The sequence below is a fragment of the Embiotoca jacksoni genome, unplaced genomic scaffold (assembly GCF_022577435.1).
Source record: "Embiotoca jacksoni isolate LCO1_2020_lvr unplaced genomic scaffold, fEmbJac1.0.p SCAF_15, whole genome shotgun sequence".
Classification (NCBI taxonomy): Eukaryota; Metazoa; Chordata; class Actinopteri; family Embiotocidae; genus Embiotoca; species Embiotoca jacksoni.
The window spans coordinates 5,913,584-5,936,720 of NW_027185285.1; the positions used below are offsets into that span (position 1 = coordinate 5,913,584).

A 23,137-nucleotide genomic window follows, 5' to 3' on the forward strand; every position below is an offset into this window, starting at 1 on the left:
TCCTGGCCTTCAATCCCACTACCAGTGAAGTTCCTCAGGATTAAGGCAGTTTTACGGTCCAAAATGAACATGCTGTAATGTTTGGACATGCTTTCCAAGTCATTTGGGATGGACATGCTCAGTAAAGAAACTCCTGCCATATTTGGGGATTAATTTACAGTCGAGATGTTGATTCCCGAGGAATTGTGGAATTATGTTCACTACACTGTGTCTGCTTGTGTGTGATAAAGCAGTAATCCGCCTAGCGTTTAGGGATTCTAGGCTGACTCAGGGGGTCTTTCTGTTCCAGACATGCCCTCTTCTTTAGCTCTCTCATTTCTCCCTCTCTTACAATCACACACTCTCCAATGGGAACTACTTCTACCAACATGGCAGTCAAGTGAGCGTGGTGTCTTCCTTACTGCAGAAAGGTTTTGCCAGTTCCCTTCTATGCTTTGCTGGAAGCACATTTACTAAAAGTTTGTGGAGTCGGGGTGTTAAAGCTGCTACAGTCATTTTAGTATAATTCTTCAGCAAAGCAACAGTGGCAGGTCATCGAGTCATATTCTCTTTTAAATCTAGGAAAGGATGCTGTAGGAACCATTTTAGTTCGTTTTGCAAAAAACTACGAGGCGTCGCATCTTTAGTTAAATCGCGCAATATTCGTGCGCACTTGCATGCCCTCTCGTTCACTCATTTTTCCTGCTGCATCCCAACACAGCAGAGACCTTAAGTCAACCCAGCTCAGCGAGTAAGTGATGTTTGTTGGCTATGTGGATATAATAATGGAAGTCCGGCGTCTATTAGGCCTAAATGAACTGAAAGCCATGACAGCATTTCTTAACGTGTCTTAATAGTGTTTTTCATCATTAATTGAGAGAAAGTCAATGTCCCCTTTCAGTATTTTTAATGAGGGTTAGGGGAATAGGCTGATGTAGTTTGACATGTTGATAAATATTCACATTCTTGCCCAACATTGTGAAGACGGATACCACATTAGATATAAAGTGTAGCCAGCAGCTGGTTTTCAAATAGCACAAAGACTGGAAACAGGTGGAAACAGCTCCGTCCAAAGACAAACTTTAGACAGAGCCCGTCTTTGTGCAGATGTGAGTGTTCTCATTTAATGTGCAACAAGACAGGAAGTCTTTCCAAAAAAAAAATTATTATTTCTTTAAAACTATTTCTCCGCTATTAGGTCAGACGGAGAAAATGTTCCTTTTTAGTCTGTTTAACTGAAGTTAGTATGTGTTAAAGAAAGAATTCTGTAGTTTGACTTTCTTTCAAACATTATATGAGCACATTGATACCACAATTATGTCTCTAAAAGTCTTTCTCTGTTTGAAACATGTAGCTGACCTATTTCCAGTGTCTCATCCTAATTTTGCAAAATTACAGTCAACGAGAACTTGATTGGTTCTGCTCTGGAGGATAGAGCCGGGTTTTGCACTGATGTTGAGGCCTTAAGCTGCAGCCTCTCTAAAAAGGAGAGTCAGCTGCTTATACATGTGGAGTCCCTTTGGCATGCTATGACTCCTGTAACACCTCGAACACGCAGATCTCGGCCCCTCCACCAGCTGGCCCTCGCTGTACCCCGCCTCTTCTCTCTCTGTGCACTTTAACCTTCCTGCCTTGGTATATATAGTCTGTCTGACTATCACAGTTCTCCTGGCAGCCATCATGAAGGGTACTGTCTCGATCTGCTGTTTCCTCGGCCTGCTGCTTTTGCAGGCCACAGCAGGTAAGACTCACAAGAATTTTGGTAAAACATCCTGTTTTCTATAAGGTGGTGGACTCGATATATGTTTGTGTACAAGCACTGCGGATTTGTGAAATAGCGATGTGGTGTAAGTTTAGAGGCTGGTTTAATGAATGTTTAATGAATGCTGCTGTAGTTGTTTGCTCTGTCGGCTTGAATATACAGTGACTTTTCAGAGATTTGGAGGATGATCAGGGTGAGCGGTCTGGTGGATAAAAGTAGGTTGTCCTGGAAGGCTTTTGTGTACATCATGTAGGCAGTTTGGCCATGAATTGCACTGACTGAAGCAGAGTACACCACCAGCCAAGGATAGACAGACAGAAATGTTACCCCGGTCTTTCTTTGCCACCAAGAAGTACTATATCAAATCTGTCTCGGTTCATATTTAAACAGCTGCAGCTATTATAAAATCATGGATTGAGCCGACTGTTTTGTGTTTTTAGATATTTGAATTAAAGGGCAAATACCAAACCATAACTTTTGAGAGTTTTGATTGTATGAACTAATGCCCTATCTCACAGTTTGGGGAGTTTCTGAAGAAGGAAATTTCAGGGTTATTCAAAGCTGTACAGCCTCCACTGTGGACTGACAGTGTGTCAGCTGTCCTATAGGGCACGGTACCAGCTGATGGAAAGTCTTAGTCTAACCAAAGAAAGGAGAACAATCTCGTGGGAGCCTGAATGGACATTGAGCTTTTTCTGCATTCCTTCCTTTGGTCTCTTTGATTGGTTCATAAATTTATTTTCTCCTACAAGATGAGAAATTAGTTACCGTGAGCAACATTTCTTGTCATGCTCATTCATAACAATAACAAATTGAGATTATAACTTTCTCACAATAAATGGCACCCATGAACTGATCACGTATAGCTCCTCCCCGGTTGCCCATTCAAAAAATGCGGACTGGTCTTCGGGTCTGGACTGGCGCTGTTATTGTTACCCTTGTTTGTCACCCCTGTCCGTCCTTGGGGTGGCGTTCAGCTCCACTGTCCGGACCCGGGCCTCCATATTCCAGGCTGCTGTCAGGTGTCTAAGATTGGAAGGCCTCCTGAAACCCAACACTGTCCACTACAGTTCCTCCCTCCCTCCATTCGACCCGCTTCTCCCCTGACTCTTCCCCCCCTCCCAGACCTGTGCTTCCCCTTTAGATACACTGCACAGCTGCTGTCACTCTGCACTGTCACAATCGCAATTTATTCCCAGCAGTTGGCCTTTTAGGGACATGCATTCTCCAGGCAGGAGGGGCCGGGCTGTGGCTGCAACTCACGCTTTCAAAAATCCCTTCCGCAGGCACATGCAGGTGTCTTTTAGTTGCCTCTGTCTCTAAATGTACTGCTTAGGCATACTGTGTATGGATTTATTGCTGCAGAGCACACAGTAGGTTTGATAGTAAAATCCGCTGGATATGGACAATTATGAGAATCATGAACTCCTTGCCACTTAAGAGGGTTATTATTCGTGTTATTGATTGGTTTGATCGCTGTCAGGAACTGCGATGGAGTAGCTAACTCTGCAGAGAAGAGCTGAAAGGGTAATTAATTCTAAAGGAACAGGAAATTAATTTGCTATCATTTCATCGTAGGTTGTCTAATGTCCCCGCCCTGTTGAAAAAGCAGAGCCATTCAAATATTTTGTATACGCTTTTGTAACACAGCTGAAGGCTGCAAATGATTTTGTGAAATCTTACATTCATTTCATCATGTGTTTAAATCAAGTCTAAAGATTGAACCAGTTTATTACCTCACCAGCGTGCACTTCATTAACTGATTATACAGCCGTCTCTGATAGAAAGTGAGGACACAAACTTTTGACATTGCAGACATGATAGGAGAAGAATCTTTTTGCTGTGACAATGTCTCGCTTTCCCCTTTTCGTATGGTTGGGCATCACTGGCCTCAGGTGTAGCAGTGTGAACACACCTTCATGTCAATCTTATTGTCCTGTTCAGGTAGCTCGTCTGACTTTTGCAACATGCATCAAATGACCAATGTGGCTCCATGATGCTGCTCAATTCCAGGGTTGTATGTGGGTCTTGCACTGATCAGCGTTGGCATGTGATGATAAACATAGGTTTCTATGGTTATAGTAAGATAAGATAAGACTTTAATAATCCCGCAGTGGGGAAATTTTGTAGAGTTGCGACTACTATAAACACTTTTCTAACCCGGTCTTGTGTGAATGGCACAGACTGATCAAGCAAGGACTGAAGCTGTGGTCAGTTCTTGATGTCAAACATAAGGTTTGGCTGTGAAACGCGATTTAAAAAAAACAACTGCTAATACAACATAAATCTACCATAAATTCAGATATAAAAACAGCATTTTGCTAAAACGCAACACTCAGAACCTCAGATTCAGCACAGAAAAAAGTGCCATGTGTACAATATTTCTGTTTCTCTTCAAATAAATACTGACATTTCTGCCTTTTTGGGTCTTAGATTTGTTCTTTACACTAGTGTGTTTATAGTTGGTGGTAATACTACCCATCCTCAGTACAGTTATAACATTTTTGGCTTCCTCCCTTTGCAGAGAGGAGGCATTGAAAGTTAAAGGAGGACAGCCTCCACATGATTCTGTCTGATGGCATGTGGCATGTCTGGGACACCCCTACACTGGCAGTAGTAGAAGAGACACACCAGTCATACTCGACTGCCTTACTACACACTCCTCCTTAAGACAAGCCCCCCCGCCCCACCAGTCCCAAGGGCACCTGGCGTCCTTTGCTGGCTCTCAAAGAGGAGAGCAGGGATAGAGGCATCAGATCAACACCTCGGCGTAAAGCGCCGTTGCCCTCCAGCCTTTCTTTGAGCCGGTCCATCCACCTCATGGCTAGTTGTCAGTGAGGACTTACAGAATAGTTGCTGTTGTCGCAGATGTTTGGTGTTTTTTTTTTGTTTTTTTTTATCACAGTGAATCAAAATGTGCCAACATTTAGATGTAGAAGGTAGTCTACCTTTTCATGTCAACACTCCCTGCCTGAACCACAGTGTTGTATCTATACTGTGGAAGGAATAAGGACTGAATTCTGCTTGTGACTGAATTACATTTCTAGAAACAAGGAAATCCATAAAGCGTTTTATTTCTCGAGAATCAGTACTGTATTCAAAACCTAAATGTGTGGTACCTTTCACTTGGTTAGCCTGTATAATACAGTCAGCTCTATGGGATGTGGATGTCTCTGAGTCTCCAGACCGACTAATAGTCAAAACCTCAAAATAGTCTGCAGTCATTCTGCCCCCTCCTCTGTCCATCTTCTGACCCATTGTAGGGCTATTTCTGACTATGGGGGAGTACGAGCTCCACAAGCTGTGCCACCTGTTGCCATCTTTGGCCTCTTCTCACCACACCCTGCACAAGCGCTTCTTAACAGTTACAGCTTTATTTTCAAAGAAATGTGATTTGTATATTTTAGGCTTTTCTAAAGTGAGCAAGGAGACTTGTTTTTGTATTTTTAATTACTGAAATTAAAATCCTTATCTTAAAAACCAATGGTTATGTAAAAAGTTCATTGAGATTCTTTAAATTTGAATCAAATCAGCACCTCTCCATCGATATTTTAAGTGGAACCCCTTTGCCCTCAATTTCGGTTGCTTGAATCCCCCCCATGCTCGGGATAAACCCTCTAACTGGGGGGGGTTCCAGTCCTGCTGCCCTCATCATGTTTGGTTTAATTCAATTTACCACCACTGTGCTGCAAGAACATGATCCCGGGGTTTCACACATATAGAGATACCTAATATATACAGTGCAAATACACAACTGCTGATGTGTACCAGCACACACACGTATAATAACAAATCACACGTTAAGATGTTCCCTGGTTGTATGCTTTGTGTAAATTAAATAATACGTCTCTTTACTTTCGCGTGTTGTTTAATGTTCGTTCAGCGACACTGGCTGAGGGTTGTATGCCTGTTATTTGTTCAACAGCCTTCTAATTGCAAACTTCTGTAAATTTCTGCAAAAACTCCGTAAAAGGTCAAACACTTTTCTGTGTCGCGGAGAGCTTTGTTTGCGAAGGCATTTCACACTTGCAGTCGTTGATTGACATTATTTCTGATGACTGAACTGCCTTCACAGTGGAGCTAAAGCTGAGGCGTGACTTATTTTGCCGCTGAGGCAGCCGTAGGCTTAAATCGGCAACATTCCTACAGGATGTGCCGATGACGCCAGCATGTTTCTCCAAACTGTGAGAGGGTTGTGTGGCAACAAGATCACTGAGGACACATGGCTGTGGGCGCAGATGTCCGGGGTTCAACTCCCCTGGCGCCTGCAGGGTTCATTTTGAGTGCTGATGCAAGGCCCCGCCGTCCGCAGGCAACATTACCTCTCTGATCTTTGTGGAGCTCTTTCGCGGGGCCTCCACCAGGGATTGACTGGATTGGAATGTGTTAACAAATTCACAGCAGTTAAGGCCCAGTCAAGAGGCTGGTGTTAAAAGAAACGACTTCTGACTGATGAGTCAAGTTACAGAAGCTCAAGTGAGCTCCGTGTAGTGCAGTGAGAGCATGATACGGCGTGAAGGAGATGAGTTCTGGTCCTCAAAAGCCACTTCAGCCTCTAAGTGGAGTCACCCTCAGTGGAGTCATCCTCAGCGGAGTCATCCTCAGCGGAGTCATCCTCAGTGGAGTCATCCTCAGTGCCCTCTGAGTTACTTCCCTGAGACAAAAAAAAAACAAAACGCCCTTTTTCACAGTGTAATTACTTTAACCAGTGTTTGTTCAGACTACCTAAATTCCTTTGTGTGTAATGTTTCTCTGTGGCTCAATTTGACATGCGACCAACCTGTGATGCCTTGTGTTGCAGTTGTAAAATGGCTGCCACAGATCACAGATGGATGACATCACTTTTTGGTGTTTGTAAAGGTCATGGGAACAAAGGGAGGTTTGCACTGGCATGTAGCGATCATCTGAGCTAAATCTGATTTAATGTCTCTGAGCTTCTCTTTTAAATTAAAAGTTGTATCTCTGCATTAACATTCAGTGCGTTGAGTTAGAACAGAGACATGGCCCTCTCGCCATTATGAGTTCACATGCGTGACAGACATTTTTTCTTGCATCAACTGCTTCAGAAAGACTCTTCTTTCCTTTCACGATATTCTACAGTATCTTTTTGTGAATTAAAACAAAACATATAACCTAATATACATTCAAATACGTACCCACAAGAATGGATTATTATTTTTATTTTTTTTGGTGAATCTTTTCCAGTATTGCTGTATTACTCATACTCTACTTTTACTCTGGCTATTAGCCTTTTGGTTTCTCTTGTTCTCGCACCATGCCGGCAGCAGAATTACACTGGCTTATTTTTAGCAGGTTGACTCGGAGAGAATCAGCAGTGTTGCGTTGTGTCACCGCTGCCACACAGCAAAGGAGCAACTTTTGGGTGCGTAATTAAAGCCTGAGCCACCCTACCTAGTGTGGGGTTGGGGGGGCTTTTATGATCATTTAGCTGTGCAATACTGAAATGCTCCTTTTGATTTTCTGTGGTCTGATATGCTATCAAGATCATTTGATTAATTGCAAGTGCTGGCTGTTCTTTTATGAATGAAAAACAGCTTTATTGAACAATAGGAATATAAGTTTGCTTCCAGCTTGTAAACAAACGAGGCCTTCCGACGATTCTACTTGTCATTTGATGCACCAGTAGTTTTTGCCAAATCAACGTGCCGTTCGGACCAGAAACCCTAGAAGTCCTTGACCACATGGCCAGTGGCTTTACTCCAGGTTGTGGTGCAGGATGCCCCGGCATATACAGTTTATTATTAGGTGTAGACACCAATGTCATCATCCAACTCTGCTTTGTTGTAATGGAAACCTTCTCTTAGTCCAGTTTCGGTTCTGATACAGAAAACGAAGGCATTTGTTAATATATTTTTTAACAGAAAACTTTCCGTTGAAGCATCAGGGCTGAATATAAGTTGTTGTAATGCCGGAGAATTCTCATTATGATTGACAATATTTATGTGAAAAAAATAACCCCCCTTGCAAGGAAGCTAATACCAGTGTCAGTGTTTGATGGTGTGGTCCATGGTTTGTTTGTAAACAGGCCTGGGGACGTGTCATCCATCTTCATATACCGTCTACGGTATGCTACCCCAGAGCAGAAATGAGCTGGCACATACTCTATAGTGTATACGACTGAAGGGACACTGTATTCTGACAGAATGGTACATAAAATTATTCAAGTTTTGTCCCTCTGGCCTGAGATATCTTCAGTCCTAAACACAGAAAATAAATCTTTTACCTTCCCCCTGCAAGTTCCTTTTTCTTTACCCCAGTCAGTTTGTGATGAGTATTACATAAATGCACACAACTGTTTCTTGCCAGTCTGAGATCAGAGGTTCGTGCTCTGAGCAACAGCATACATTTTTCATGCTTTCTGAATCTGATCCTTCATGGAGGTATTATTAAATTTTGTAGAAGAACAATTTTGCAAACGTTATTTTTTGTCCGATTTTTTTTTTTGCCATGGAGTTCAAGAAATGTGCAGGAAGTTGTACGAGGTTATATGAAACCTTTCGATCTCTGTATCAACTATATTGAGGTAGTATCTGGTAGCTTGGATACTGACATCCATAATCTCCCATGGAAGTGTGAACCAAGAAGACTCCCCAGCCGCTGGTTTGTATATCTCATAGCTGGGGCAGGCTTGTCTGAAGCAGTGCAGTGTGGGAGGTGTTATGGGGGGGCCTGTTCTGAGGCCTGGGCACACAAGGACATACCTCACATAAGTCTGTGATTGGCAGGTAAATATAGACTAGAAAAGACAGAGGATTGCACATCATTGTCTCATGTATATTACTGATCGGAACAGTTGGGTCCGGCTCTGAGTTCTCCTCCTGGTCTGTTATGAAACGGGGGAAGTCCCTCTCTCTGTCGGTCGTATCTTTGATGTTGTTATAAAGCCCATAGTGAAACACATGTCTTTGTCTGTTTATTTTCAGCATTTACTTTCTAAATTAAGAGCTGATTGTACTAACAGCTGTGATCTAAGTAATCCGATATGTTCAAAAGTGGACATGACGGGTGAGCAAATATCCTCTCTCGGATATGTTATCTCTCTCACGCGCACGCACACACACACACACGCACGCACACACACACACACACACACACACACACACACACCTAACTGATGTACTAAAACTTCTATAAAATGTGAAATTAGTGTGATTGAACTGGCAAATAGCTCTTAAATGTGTATTTTCACGTTTCATATATTTAAACAATAGAATACATCTATTAATTAATGCAACTATTTTAACCTAATTTCAAACTTGGTCATTAGGATTGCTCCAAGTTGGGACGCCTCAAATGGGCCACTTCTGTGTAGTCCTCCTTACTAACTATAAAGTCGGTGTCAATCAAAGCCATTCTGGAAAAGGCATGTAAATCGTGTGATTAAAAAGAAACTCAGCCCTTCACAAAGACAACTCTCAAAAAAATGTAACAATTAAAGACTTTGTTTTACTCTAAAGCTCCAAATACCTATGAAAATACATTTTGTTTTTAAGAAAACTAATATTTAAACAGTAATCACTACACAATCTGGTTTTGAAATTGATGGATTTTTGGTGCAGGGTGAGGTTAGGTGTTATTGTCAAAATTGACATGTTCAAATTACAGAAAGGAAGCGATTTAGGAATGATTTTCCTTTTTCCTTCTGGCTTCTGTTTTGGTTCTGTTCTGTCAAGAATTACTCTGACAGGATCTGCAGCTGAAAGCAAGGCTCAGATTGCAAACTTGACCATCAGGCAGCTTAAATCTCTGCTCTGTCTGAAAATAATATTGGCATCCAACACAAAGCTGTCATCCAATATTTGTGACTTTGTTGTGTCACACTCAAATTGCTAGCAGGGGAGGTACTTATTGAGATGCAGCATGTATGGATTGATGTGCATCCAGAAACGGCAGCATTATAGATTTAGTAGCGGAGTTTTATTGAACATGCACTAGCTGTCAACAGCCCCAGTATGAGCTCCCCTGTTAAACTGTCACTGGATTTGTTTGCAACAGATCTGACCACCTGGGTCCACTTCATGAAACCTTTATCAGATCATCAAAGACATACACAAGGGTCTTGAACCAAGTGAAATGTGTTTAATGTTGTTGATGTTCATGCAATGTTTTTACAGAGGAGGAAGATATCATCTCCGTCCTCAGAGACAGATCTCACATCGATGAGACGTTGCGGCTTGCAGCTGAGGAAAAAGCAGCAGACTATGCAGGTGAGGAGCAAAGATGATTCCATAGATGTGGACAAAAAGTTCTTTGTAAAGCAGATCAAACTTCCTTTTAATTTACACATAAACTGGTGGAGGTGTGCATGCGTGCGTTATACAAGACATAATGAGAGAATGCGATTGGTTATAAAGATACAGTATGTACTCGACATGTACTTGGTCAGTGATTTCGCAAGAAACTATGTGAGGGCACAGAAATGTTTGTATCAGAAAGGTTTTTTGTCTTACCGTAATTCTTCTGTAAAGTACTGGATAATAAAAGTGCTTGCAGCTCATTAATATATGAAACATGCAACAATGAGTCCCAAGTGGAAAAGCTATTGCCCCTAATTACCCCATTCTGCTCTATCTTCTTGTCCTTCAGCGGCTATCCAGAGGTTGCGGAAGATCTACCATACCGCTATCAAGCCGATGGAGCAGGCCTACAAGTACAACGAGCTGAGGCAGCACGAGATCTCAGGTACGACAGGAGCTTGGCCTGCGTCTGCACTTGACCTCACTTTGTTCTGTTGTGTGGATTTTTCGTTTTGGTTGCTTCAGTGACTGATTTATTGATTGCATCATTTTTACTGATACATAACAGCAAGATCTTGTTTTTTTTTGTTTTTTTTTCAATTCGTGAGGCTCCCAGACTTACGTGTAATATTTATAATTGTCTAAAAATAAAGGGAATGTGTAACAGATAACATTTTTTCAATTTAAGATCACACTGGAATAAGCTGTTTTTTATAAATGTGACACTGTTCGTCAAGGAAAAGGGTATTAATGTCCTGTCATGCTACTTTTCAAATATTTCCCTCTCCAAAAACACATTTTTCATCCCATACTTTTTGTAACAGTAAACTCAACACTCTAGCAGCACACCGAACTGCAGAGAACAAACTCTTTTTTCCCAAAATGAAATGTGGCTTTTCTCGCTTGGCTTGCATGCAAACTATTCAAGTTCAACTTGTACCAAGTCTCTAGATGAACATTTACTTGAGAGTAAAGTCACCTCATCGCCTGACCACACACCCTTCATTTGTTGACCGACATGTTTGACACGTTGCAGGTCAAATATGGGACTAGATTCCAGCCAGGATCTCCCACCCATTCATGTACATTGTTACCCTGCCTCCCTCCCTGTTGCTTGTAGAAACCTCACTCCCTCACTGAGCTCTCCTCCACCTGTTCCCCTCACTTCTCTGTACTCCACCCTCTCCTGTCCTCCCCCCCGTCCCCATCTCCTCCGCTCCCCTCATCTAACAGCCTACCCTGGACGAACCCTAGGGGACTCAGCCACAGGTGGGTGTGGGCAGGGCTTACCTGTGCATGGCACTGCCTGAAGTGCTCAGCCCCTTCCTTTCACCCTTCATGTGTCTTTATACATTTGCTCCCTGTGGGTCAGAACTTGTTTCACTTTGGGTGACATCCAATTTAAGATCACGGATTGGGCGTCGTCAAAGGGATCCATGAGTAAGAGCTTTAATCCATGGAGAGCAGCAGTTTTATACCGTATGTTAATCCAAAGGGGAAAATGCAAATTAAGAAAACAGCTCTTTATTGCACGAAGTGAATAGACTTTAAGTTAGTTAGTGTTTAAGCAGTAAATTAGGGGCCATATTTATTTACAAAGTTGGGGTGTGAATTATAAAATATGGAGGAGACAGCATGTGCAGCTTTGGCTTTAGCAAATGACACACAGGTTTGAGGAGGGGGACACTGTTGGGAAAGGGTGGTCAGTGTTCAGCTAGGAGGGAACTGACTTTGTACCTTTGTTCTTTATTTTTGTAAGCATTTTCAATACTGTTTTAAAAACTCAAAAAGTATCGTTGTTTTTATGATGTTCTCTTTTTTTTGTGTGTTCTTTTTCTTGTTACAGTTTTAACAAAATGTTCTGTTGAATTCATTCAAGTTTAGACCGGTAGAGAACTTTGCGTCCACTCACAACACACATGGCAGCGTGTTATAAGACACACAGCTTGCTCTGAAAGCATTGCCACGTTGAGTCTTTTGTCAGAGTAATGGTTCTGCTTTGTCGTCTGTTGTGACTTGTGGCTGCAGCCTTTTGTTGGACTTTTTTCTTTTTTTTTTTTTGCTATTAAACACATTAACAGCTTCAACATGTGTGTCTTTGCCGATCTTTGTTTTTGATTTTCTTTCTAAGTCTTACCAAATGTTCCTCTGTGCATTGGACTGGGAGTGTCAAATTTTAAGTTCATCCCAAAAAACACCCCAGGTTACATCTCGGTTTGATTGATTTTTTTCATTAAACTTTTCTTTTTTTTTTTTTTTTTTTTTTTGTTAAATGGAGACTTTAGCCAACAGGACAACACAGAACAACTCAAGTTCTCACACCCTTTCTTATCAGCACAAGAAAATCTCAGTGTAACTGGTTACTTCATAATTTTGTATCTAAAACGTGGGATGAACTTGTTTTTCTTTACCCAACAGATGGAGAGATTACCTCCAAGCCCATGGTGCTCTTCTTGGGACCCTGGAGTGTAGGGAAGTCCTCAATGATCAATTACCTCCTGGGCTTGAACGACAGCCCCTATCAGCTCTACACAGGTATGATACATATTTTTTCACTTTAAATTAGCAATAAAGAATGTCAAATGTCGAAATCCTCTCGACTAAAATAGAATAAGGATAAGCTTAGCCAAAAGGTCTTCATAAATGTACAGGAACATTAGACATCTTTATCTAAATGTTAAGTAATGAGTGAAGTGTAAGAATATCATTGTGGCCACGAAGTAGGCAGACACCATCAGAGGTTCTGTTGAATTAGACCCACGGACATCTTATCAAGGTTAAACAGAGATTTCAGGCCTCTGCGGCAATTATTTACTATTTCCATTGCATGTTCATGTATCCTCTCACATCTCTGCCAGATTTCCTTCCTTTTAAAGTGTTCCCCATCCATTTCCCCTCCCACTACTATTCTTGTTGATCGCTCCTTCTCTTTATCAATGACTGTGTTCTACAGGAGCTGAGCCTACTACCTCTGAGTTTACTGTTATTATGCACGGGGAGAAGATCCGCTCTGTCGAGGGCATTGTTATGGCAGCAGACAGCTCCCGCTCCTTCTCTCCTCTGGAGAAGTTTGGCCAAAACTTCCTGGAGAAGCTGATCGGTATCGAGATGCCCCACAAGCTGCTGGAACGTGTGACTTTTGTGGACACACCGGGAATCATTGAGAACCGCAAGCAGCAGGAGAGAGGTAAAAGAGAGAGTTTCACCCTCAGTTTCCCTTTTTCTTTTTCTTTTCAGATGCTTTGATTAAAATACAAAACAGCGGGGTGCAACTCAGTACTTATTTGTAACACTTATTTTCTGCTTCCATCTAGGCTATCCCTTTAATGATGTTTGCCAGTGGTTCATTGACCGGGCAGACCTGATCTTCGTGGTGTTTGACCCCACCAAGCTGGATGTTGGCCTTGAGCTGGAGATGCTCTTCCGTCAGTTGAAGGGTCGTGAGTCACAGATCCGCATCATCCTCAACAAGGCTGACCACTTGGCCACCCAGGACTTAATGAGAGTCTATGGGGCGCTCTTTTGGAGCTTAGCTCCGCTCATCAATGTGACTGAACCCCCTCGTGTCTATGTTAGCTCCTTCTGGCCGTATGATTACGCACCTGACACCAGCCGTGAGCTCTTCAAGCGAGAGGAGATCTCCCTCCTGGAAGATCTCAATCAGGTGATTGAAAACCGTATGGAGAACAAGATTGCCTTCATCCGCCAGCATGGCATCCGTGTACGCATCCACGGACTGCTGGTAGACCGCTACGTCCAGACATTTAAAGAGAAGATGAGCTACTTCAGTGACCCAGAGCTAGTCTTTAAAGAGATTGTGGACGACCCAGACAAGTTCTATATTTTCAAATCCATCCTCGCCAAGACCAACGTCAGCAAATTTGACCTGCCGAATCGTGATGCTTATCGTGACTTCTTTGGCGTCAACCCGGTCACCAACTTCAAGCCTCTGTCAACTCAGTGTTCCTACATGGGAGGCTGTCTGCTGGATAAGATTGAGAGGGCAATCACCAACGAGCTGCCCGCCCTTCTAAGCAGCATTAACTCTGACAAGCAGCCGGGCCTGTCCTCTTGCGAGGCTACTGGTTGTGGTGAGAAGCCAAAGAATCGTTACCGAAAGAACTGAGGAACACAAAATAACTTGAGTGGAGGAAGTAAGGAGAAAGAGGCGGTGAAGAGAGGGGGGGGTCTGGTGGAAGAAGCCAACCCTGCTTTTGTCAGAATGCTTGTATTGTTGAAGAGACAGAGGAGGGAAGATTAATGTTTGTTTTTGTCCTCAGGAGAATAAGGGGAGGTGCATTTAGGGACTGTGAGAATGATGCAGATAGTGGGAGGGGGGGGGCATTGTTTGATAAGGCATCTTAAGGACACAAGTGCTGAAGAAATGAGAACACGCCACTGATCACCGAGTTTTGTTCAAATACACACCCTCCTCTCTCCCCTGCACAATCACATTGGACTGTCTGGGACTTTGGGGTTGGGGAATTAATGATGTGACGATAAACAGAACTGGAAAAGTAAGATCAAATAAAAAATTGAAATCCTGAGACTGCAAATAGTCAAATACCAGCTCCCTTGTATGTGAATAAAACAGAAAAAGTGGAAACTGAAATCTGCGTTGTAAAATTATGAGAATTGCATTGCAGCAGGTAAATTCCACAAGCTTCAGAAGTTATTTTTGAAGTAGCCTTTTTGTGGGTGCTATACAAAGCCTTTGTGTTTGGGTAGTCATCCAGACCTTTGCTTTTGAAATAGAATAACATTGCATGTTATATAGCACATCTTATTTAATAGATGCATGCATTTTTTTTTCTAATGTAAACAAGCAATATTTCCTTGTATTACTGACACCTGAACCAATCCTGCCATGCAACAAAAAGGCCTTTTTCATCTTAAGTTCTGTGTGCTATCAGTCTTGGTTGTTGACAACCTGTGAAATAAGCAGAGGTCAGGGTTCAAGGGTCAGAGTCTTCAGAGTGGGTATCTTCATTCAGCTTCACTTCTTAACTGTTCTTACTGTTTTTGTTTGAGTCTATAAATTTGATGGTCTTTGGCAGAAATTCAATACTGTGTTAAGATTGCTTCCCAGCTTTTTATAACTGAGTGATCATAAAAATAGCACATGAATGATGTGCTTGAATTATAGCTTTATAGTCTTTATCCATTTATTCTGCGATTTGTTTGTTGTTGTCTTTTTTTTCTTCTGCAGGTTAGAAAGATATTTATTGATTTTTTTTTTTTTCTTTCCAAACGGGCATTGAAGTAAGCTGTGTATGTGCACTGAAAAAAAAAAAAAAAAAATCCTGCTGCATATTTTGAAACATCACTGCCAGATTGTGACGGTGGATCTCTGTCAAAGTGGATTTCTTAGCTTGCAACAGGTGGGATGGAGGTAAAGATGAAGTGGAGGACTCATGAGTTGACCCCTGACCTCTATGGAAAGAAGGAAACCCCAAATACAGACAACACCAATGCGCACAAAGTTGCAACTTCATATGTGGCGTCCCTCAGTGAACGGGAGTACGGCATGGTAAACTTGCTTAAAACAGTTTGACAGTTTGGGAAATACACCTTTCAGACAACGGACAAGGTCTGACATCAAGAAGTTGGCAGGAAACCAGCGGAGACTCCGGCATGTTATTGCTCCGGGCCGTACCTATCACGTAACAACAACACATAACCTACCCAAAACCACAACGTGTCATTTTTGGTTTTTAAAGGGATAAAACAAGCAAGTCACAGTGTGTTAGTGTTAGCGGTAGAAAGGGCTTCAAGTGGATTTTGTTACCTTCTAACCGAGCCAGGCTAACTGTTTGTAGTATTTATGCTAAACTAAACTAACTACAGCAGCTACTGGCTGTTTCTTCATATTAACCACACATTACATGAGCAATGGTACTTATCATCTCATCTAACTAAACAAGAAAGTGAATCGGTATATTTTCCAAAATGTCAAACAATGCATTAAATACAAAGTCCTGTATCCTCAAAAAACAGGTGTTACTAACTAATAGCTCCCTCCCGAGTTGACTCATGGACAGATGCACTTCCAGTTCCCTCCACGTCCTGTCTCACTGACCCCTAGTGCTTGTTCCAACTAACCTCTAAAGGCATGATGCAGATGAATATAACAAACAAACTCCAAGGAAGCTGAATTTTTTTTTCTGTTTGTTTGAGTGTGAATGCTCCACTGGGTGTGTTTAGTATGTTTACACTGCAGATCCAGGACATGCCCACTAGAGAGTGCTGTGTAAATGAGTAATACAGGCAGACCAGAAGTACCACTCATCATGGCAAAAGTGAATAGTGGGGTGAAAGCTCAGGCTTCATGAAATTATGTGGTTGTGCTTTTGGTATAATTCAGTGCCACTTATCCTCATTTAGCTGTGAATTAGATATTGACTGGATGTGTGTCCCATTGAAGTAGTTGTTAATTAACCTTTTTTGTTTTGGTATACAAAATAAATTAACCTTGGCCCAATTTTTGGAAGATTGATCATCAAGAATAAATATTTCTGACAGTGCGACGCTGTGGTTGTTCTGGTAAAATGATCCATCCTAATGAAGGAAGAAAAGCTTGTCCACCCCCTTCTTGTATATTTTTCTCCACCACATCTTTGCCTACATTTGTGCCTCTGTTTCTTTTCTCTCTCTTGCACCTTTTTTTCCCCAAAGTCTGAACTCCGGGTTCAATCTCTCATTTTGGGGTTTAAAAGCTGGTTTTATCCCACAGCTGCACTGCACCAACAGTTTGTCGTGACTGGGACTAGAGGTGTGTGAGTGCACGTGTGTGTGTGTGCGTGTGTGTGTGTGCGTGTGTGTGTGTGTGTGTGTGTGCATGTGTGTGTGTTACTGCGTGCGTTACTGTGTGCATTCCAAAACGCCTCACAGGTGTAAACCTATTCTGCGCTCCCATTTTTCCCTTCACATAGATTCTGAGTAGGTCAATGGAGTTGGATTTGAAGTTCACAAGCACTCAAACACTAGTCTTCTAAGCATAAATCAAAGCGAGTGGCCATTAAAAGACAATTTAACGCTACAGTTTTGTGGTAAATATTTGTTTTTCAAAATTGTCACACAAGTTAGCGAAACATTTCTGCTTTATATTTGTTTTAAAAACAGTCCTTTGTAAATTCATTTGTACAGTAGATGCGTAATCTGATACAAAATACTTTTGAGATTTTAGGCACACACAAACCACGTTTGCCTTTGCAAATACATAAAATACTACATTAAGCATAGTAGTGCCCAACGACAGGTACAGCACGCTCACAATAAATAGCCAAATGTATTGTGTCTTCAGTGTTAATGATGTCCCTCCTTTTTTTTTCTTTTGCACCAGTAGAGTGATTTTTTTTGCAATATGAAAACTGCGTTGTATCTAAAGTTTTGCAATGCAAACTCAGCAGTGTAAATAACACTGACATCTAAAAGTGAAGGAAATCATTTTATTCTTCTTATAAGGAACCATTTTGTTTCTTCCTCTTCATGCAGGTGGGCTGCACAATGCACAGTCCCCAGTGGGAATCCTTTCTGTGAAGTCCTGGCTCTAGAGGACCACTGCAGGAATTCTCAAAGGCAGCTGAATAAATCATTCAAATTGGGGGTTCTTTATTTATCTGTGCTGCACATACTGTACATTTTCTTAGTCTGCATCAATTCAGATTTTTGTCAGTTAAATATTTCCATCGCTCAACCAAATCAGTTGTCCTATACATTCATTTATTAATTTGAGTACTTCTTTCTCTTACCTCTTACCTGATGAAGCAGGTTATTTAAATTTAAATTTAAACAAAGGGGCTTTGTCTTTGAACTGAAGGTGGATGTTTCGCTCATTAGAAGACGTCTCCACCCTTCCCTAAAGAACGTGCTCGCTACCTTTGCGTTTCTTTCTTTTCACCAAGTGCGTGCACGTCCCTCGACTGTAACCACCCCCCGCGAGACAGAAGCGTCAAGTTGACGCCAACCACCAAAACGGAAATGCAGAAAATTATTTTCAAAATAAACGAGCATTAAAAGTAGCCTATTTGATTGGATGAGGCTCAAAATTTGGCAAATTTGGAAAGTAAATGAGGAGGCCTACAATATAGATAGTAGATTCATTGGCTCCAAATATCCCATTCAGGTGTTTAGGCACCATACGATCTATGTTTGGCTGAGCCTCAATACAACGTTTATTTCTTTTTTGAACTTTTACACCATTAGAGTAATTGGTGCTTGAGCTATAACCTAATGATTGCTGTAAAAAAGTATCTTTAAGAAACATGACAGAGATATGCGCGGGCTTAAGCGTTTCAAAATTAACAATCGTGATTTATTAATTATGATTGGCTACTTTAAAAGCACACATTGATTTTCATTGAGTTCTCTTCCTTAGTTTGGCAAGTTGGCAAACATAAATACTGGCCATGAAGTAGCGTACTTGCCATGAAACGGTCATTTTGGAATAAATATAGGCTTGTAATAAACAGGTGACCACGCCATTTTAAGATCTCATTAAAGGGTGGGGATAGTGTGTACGCCCAATGATGGGGTATTATGAACATGAGGTTTTATTTTTAAAGGCAAAGGAGGTGATCATGTTCTATTCTGGTTTACTTAACTCTCTCTCTCTCTCTCTCTCTCTCTCTCTCTCTCTCACACACACACACACACACGCACACACATTCCCACTCCCCGCGGCTGGACGGCTGTCAGCGCACAGACAAGAAGATGGTGGCGGCTGCGGCCACTGTGTTGGCCACCGCGCCAGGATAGTGCTCACAGCGGTTCCTGCACATGTCGACGCTGCTGTGCAGCGCCCCGATTATGGTAAAATAACCCGGGGATAAGACAAATCTTATCTCATTCTGGCTGGCGCTGTGGATGGAAAGGCTGGACGATGAAGCAACCCTAATCTTTCATATTAGTCTTGGATTAAGAGGGAATTATTTGACGATATTTCCTCCATCTCATCCAATTCAATTAAAGTGTCTGGCAGCACTCTGCTTTAACCTGTGGGACTGCCGTGTGGGGTGTGTGGAGCGGAGGTGGAGACCTTTTAATAGCCCGACTCTCGGCTTTCGTCCTCTAGCGTTTATAAGGGGGGGGGGAGGTGGGGGACCAAGCTGTCGCGTGCAAACTTTACTTCACACAAACGAAAGGACTGGATGGTATCTTCATGTAGTCTGCCCAAGGCTGCGTTTTTCTTCGCCGATGTGCAGTTGACACAGAGTATACAGCCAGGAACCGCCATGGCCAGGATGTTTAGACAATCTGGATATTTTCTGGGGGTGCAATGTGCCGATCAGTTGATATATAGCGTAACTGTGGATACCAAAGCAGTACCGATGCAACACTAAGACGGGTGCATTTGAGGAACGCGTCTGCGCACGAGTCATTGAGAAAAACGCTTGCAATAACACCAAATACTTTTGAGTGATTTTGCACGCACCGCGTCTTATGCATGTCTCCTGCAGACCCCCGTGCACTAAATTTCCTGCGAGTTTGGAGACGCAGCAGCGGTGGAGACTCCGGAGTGGAAAGCCAGGAAAGGACGGGGCTCCGTCCACGAGTGGAGAAGCGATAAGGCCCAGCAGCAAGGAGTATGTCGGTATAAATAAAATCTCTGATGGCAGTTTTTGTAAATTAGTCTCTGGTGTTGACCTACGCCTTAAATTCAAACGCTGGCCTTTTGCATCTCCAAACGGCAGATCTCGAGTCGAACACTGCACCCGACCTGTTGTGGAGGAAGTTTTGCTCCGTTGTTCAGTGGAAGTGGCAATAACTGAATGGATAAACGGGACTGGACATGCATCAGTAATCATAGTATCTCGACTGCAGCGGGCTGTCCAAAAAAACAAAACCATTAAGTCATTCACGTCCTCGTTTTTTTCCCCCCTTTCCCAGTATTTCCCTTTACGCACACTATTTTGTAATTCTCTTGAGTTTTCTCCAAATATTTTCCAATGAGTGACGCAAAGTGCAGGCTGCTTAGTCGACTTGGACTTGCACAGAGCAGACAGCGATTGAACCTTGCAGTTTCAAGTGCGTCAAAACAGACGGGAATGTAGAGGAATGCAGGGACTGACGTCAAGAGAGGTAATAATGAACTACTCAGAAACTTTGGATGGTCTGCTGGTGTTTTGGAGCACTTCAAACTGAGTGGGATTTTCTCTGAACACGTTTTTGTTTGTGCTCTCTTTCTGACTTTTGAGATTTAACAATCATTACTGTTTTACTGTGGCCACATACTTTGCCTTACTTCCTAATTTTCTCTGAAATAACTGTGCCTTCTGAGTAGTTTTTGATTTTTGGATGGATTAGAAGATACCATGGCATCGCCCCAACATCAGCAACTGCTGCCTCACAACACAGAAGTGAGCTGTGATTCAAGTGGAGATGGAGCCGTCTCGGTGAGAATTGGCACTAGTGTCAAACACAAGCACGGAGGCGGGCCACTGGGTTCAATTGGGGGAGGCTTCATGGGGGGAGCCAAGCACTGCAAGTACAGCATTTCCTCTAGCTGTAGCTCTGGCGAGTCCGGACTGAGGAGGCCGGTGGTCAAGAGTTTTCGTGCTCAGAAGAAGATGCCTCAGCTTTTTGAGAGATCTGCAGGTCATTTCTGGGACCCAAAGTTTGACTCTGCTATCCTGGAGGAGGCCTGTAGAGAAAGGTGTTTCCCTCAGACCCAGCGGCGTTTCCGCTATGTGCTCTTTTACCTGGTAGCTGTTGGTTTCCTCTGGGGACTGTACTTTGCTGCCAATCCTTCCCGCTGTGATAGGGCTGCTTTTCTCCTTCCTACTGCTTCCTTCCTGCTTTTCTGCCTACTTCTCTTCCTCTTAACTTTTACCAAGCTATATTCTCGCTGCTACAACCAGGCATCCCTGCTGCTCATCTTTGTAACCTTCATCCTGACCCTGGCCCCCCAGATTCAGACATCACGCTTCAGGGACCAAGAGACTCCCAGACCTGCAATTAAGGCGGAAGAGTTTAGTGGCATGGGGCCCTCATACAATCTGTCATATGACAAGCTTGTGGGAGGTAGCGCCCGGTCCCCTTGTCTTTCTCCTGTAGGTTCCTTCTCCCTCTGTATCGAGGTCCTTCTGTTGCTGTACAGCGTTCTCCATGTTCGTCTCTATGCCTCTGTCCTGCTCGGGTTTCTCTACTCTGTCTTTTTTGAGAGTTTGGGCTGGGTGCACCTGTTCCAGGCTGGGGAGAACTGGAGCTTTGCCTCTCTGTCAGACTGGTATGCACTAAGCTGGCAAGGCCCAGCCAAAGCCTTGCTCCATCTCTGCGCTCATGCTATTGGAATCCACCTGTTCATCATGTCTGAGGTGCGGTCACGCAGCACCTTCCTTAAGGTGGGACAAGCTATCATGCATGGCAAAGATCTGGAGGTGGAGAAAGCCTTGAAGGAGCGAATGATCCACTCTGTCATGCCCAGAATCGTGGCTGACGATTTGATGAAGCAGGGTGATGATGAGATGGGTGATAATTCTGTTAAACGCTACTCCACCAGTGGTGCAGCTGCAGCCATCTCTAGCCCTAAAAACAACAAACGTAAGAAAACCTCCATCCCCCGAGGCCAGATCATCTTCAGACCCTTCAACATGAAACGGATGGAGCCAGTCAGCATACTCTTTGCGGATATTGTGGGCTTTACCAAAATGTCTGCCAACAAATCTGCTCACGCCCTCGTTGGACTTCTCAATGACTTGTTTGGACGTTTTGACAGACTCTGTGAGCTCACCGGCTGTGAGAAGATCAGCACTCTTGGAGACTGTTACTACTGTGTGGCTGGTTGTCCCGAACCCAGACCGGATCATGCATATTGCTGCGTAGAGATGGGCCTCGGCATGATTCAAGCAATAGAACAGTTCTGCCAGGAGAAGAGGGAGATGGTGAACATGAGAGTTGGTGTCCACACTGGCACTATACTGTGCGGTATCCTGGGCATGAAACGCTTCAAGTTTGATGTTTGGTCCAACGATGTCAACCTGGCCAATCTGATGGAGCAACTGGGTGTGGCCGGGAAGGTCCACCTGTCACAAGCCACTGCCAACTTCCTGGATGACCGCTACCAGCATGAAGACGGACAAGTCATTGAGAGAATAGGACAGAGTGTGGTGGCAGACCAACTCAAAGGTAAGTGCTCTCTGAGAATAAGTCATGAATGACCATGTCGAGTAGAGATAGTGTTAGTTAATGTTTGTGTCTATCATTTTATTAATTCCCTGCTGTAACTTGCCATATGAAAGAGGTATATTTAGTTTTTATAATAATAATTCTAAGGTCATGAGCAGAGACTTATTGCAGCAGCAATTCCCCATAAGCCCACGAACACTGACAATTTTTATATTTAAGTTAATGTCTTGTAATACTTCTCTGCCATCCCAGGAAATTTCTACTTAATGCCAGCATATCAGCAGTTACCCCTCCAGGTGGATCAAAGCAGTGGCAGGGGAGCAGTTCCATTGAGTCGACACTGTCTAAGTATAACGTATCGGGCCTGGCACTGATGGGCTGGCAGAGCTTTGAGTTTGTTATCAGTGCCCTTTGTGGTGTTGAAACTATGAGACTGTATTACAGACAGACGCCATCTTCCTCCCCATCCTCCCCCACCACCCAGGCTCAGCCCACTCTTTCTTCGCTTGGTCAGTTACATTGCCTTCCAGACGTCCTCAATATGTCCTGTTCCCTTAACCTCGCTGAGAACCTCAGGGATTGCCTTCCAACTTAATGCAACTGTCGCCTTTTCTAATAGAGATTTGGCTGCAGCTTTATCTTCACCTGTCTCTGTCTTGTCTTTTCCCTGCCTCCAAACAGCTTGACTGCAGCTTTTATTTGATTCATTTATGCAAATAACTTTAGTGTGACTAAATGTTAGCTTAATGTCTCTTTTCATCATTTAAGGCTGGCTGATCCATTATCATCCATTGTAAGTGAAGTGACAGCGTCTGACTAAGGTATTGCAGATGGTGTTCATCTGCTCTTTTGAATCAGCATTGCAGGTTTATTTTTGTTTCACTATGCTGTCTTTGAAGCCTGCACGTCTGATTTTGTCCAGAGCATTTTAAGCAGGGATTAGTATGAAGTGGTGTTTCACATACATAAGCAATTCAAGTGTACACATTAATAATTTGGGTGTGTAAATTAT

General features: G+C 42.9%; 2 protein-coding genes across 4 annotated transcripts in view; both read left to right on the forward strand.

The window, feature by feature from the left end:
- Window positions 1-1,643: 1,643 nt before the first annotated feature.
- Window positions 1,644-16,523, forward strand: srl (sarcalumenin). 2 transcript variants are annotated; one of them, XM_069149105.1, is made up of 7 exons: window positions 1,644-1,720; window positions 9,877-9,969; window positions 10,349-10,444; window positions 11,233-11,268; window positions 12,418-12,534; window positions 12,953-13,186; window positions 13,314-16,523. In XM_069149105.1, the coding sequence occupies exons 1-7, from the start codon at window positions 1,660-1,662 to the stop codon at window positions 14,123-14,125; spliced, it is 1,449 nt and encodes a 482-aa protein (XP_069005206.1). In that variant the 5' UTR covers window positions 1,644-1,659; the 3' UTR covers window positions 14,126-16,523. The 2 variants fall into 2 exon arrangements, with proteins under 2 accessions (XP_069005206.1, XP_069005207.1); XM_069149106.1 differs by lacking the exon at window positions 11,233-11,268.
- Window positions 16,524-18,681: 2,158 nt separating this feature from the next.
- The window catches only part of LOC138198013 (adenylate cyclase type 9-like), a 34,138-nt gene continuing 29,682 nt past the window's right edge, over window positions 18,682-23,137 (forward strand). For both annotated transcript variants that reach the window (XM_069149108.1, XM_069149109.1), the window contains exon 1: window positions 18,682-22,125. In XM_069149108.1, coding sequence (XP_069005209.1) covers window positions 20,313-22,125 — 1,813 coding nt within the window. In that variant the 5' untranslated portion in view covers window positions 18,682-20,312. The remainder of the gene's footprint in view (window positions 22,126-23,137) is intronic.

Bases quoted from the DNA above. Each gene is read 5' to 3' on its own strand.
- srl (XM_069149105.1), top strand. From the start codon at position 1,660: ATGAAGGGTACTGTCTCGATCTGCTGTTTCCTCGGCCTGCTGCTTTTG. The intron at 12,535-12,952 runs GTATGATACATA...TGTGTTCTACAG, and splicing joins CCCCTATCAGCTCTACACAG to GAGCTGAGCCTACTACCTCT. The intron at 13,187-13,313 runs GTAAAAGAGAGA...GCTTCCATCTAG, and splicing joins CCGCAAGCAGCAGGAGAGAG to GCTATCCCTTTAATGATGTT.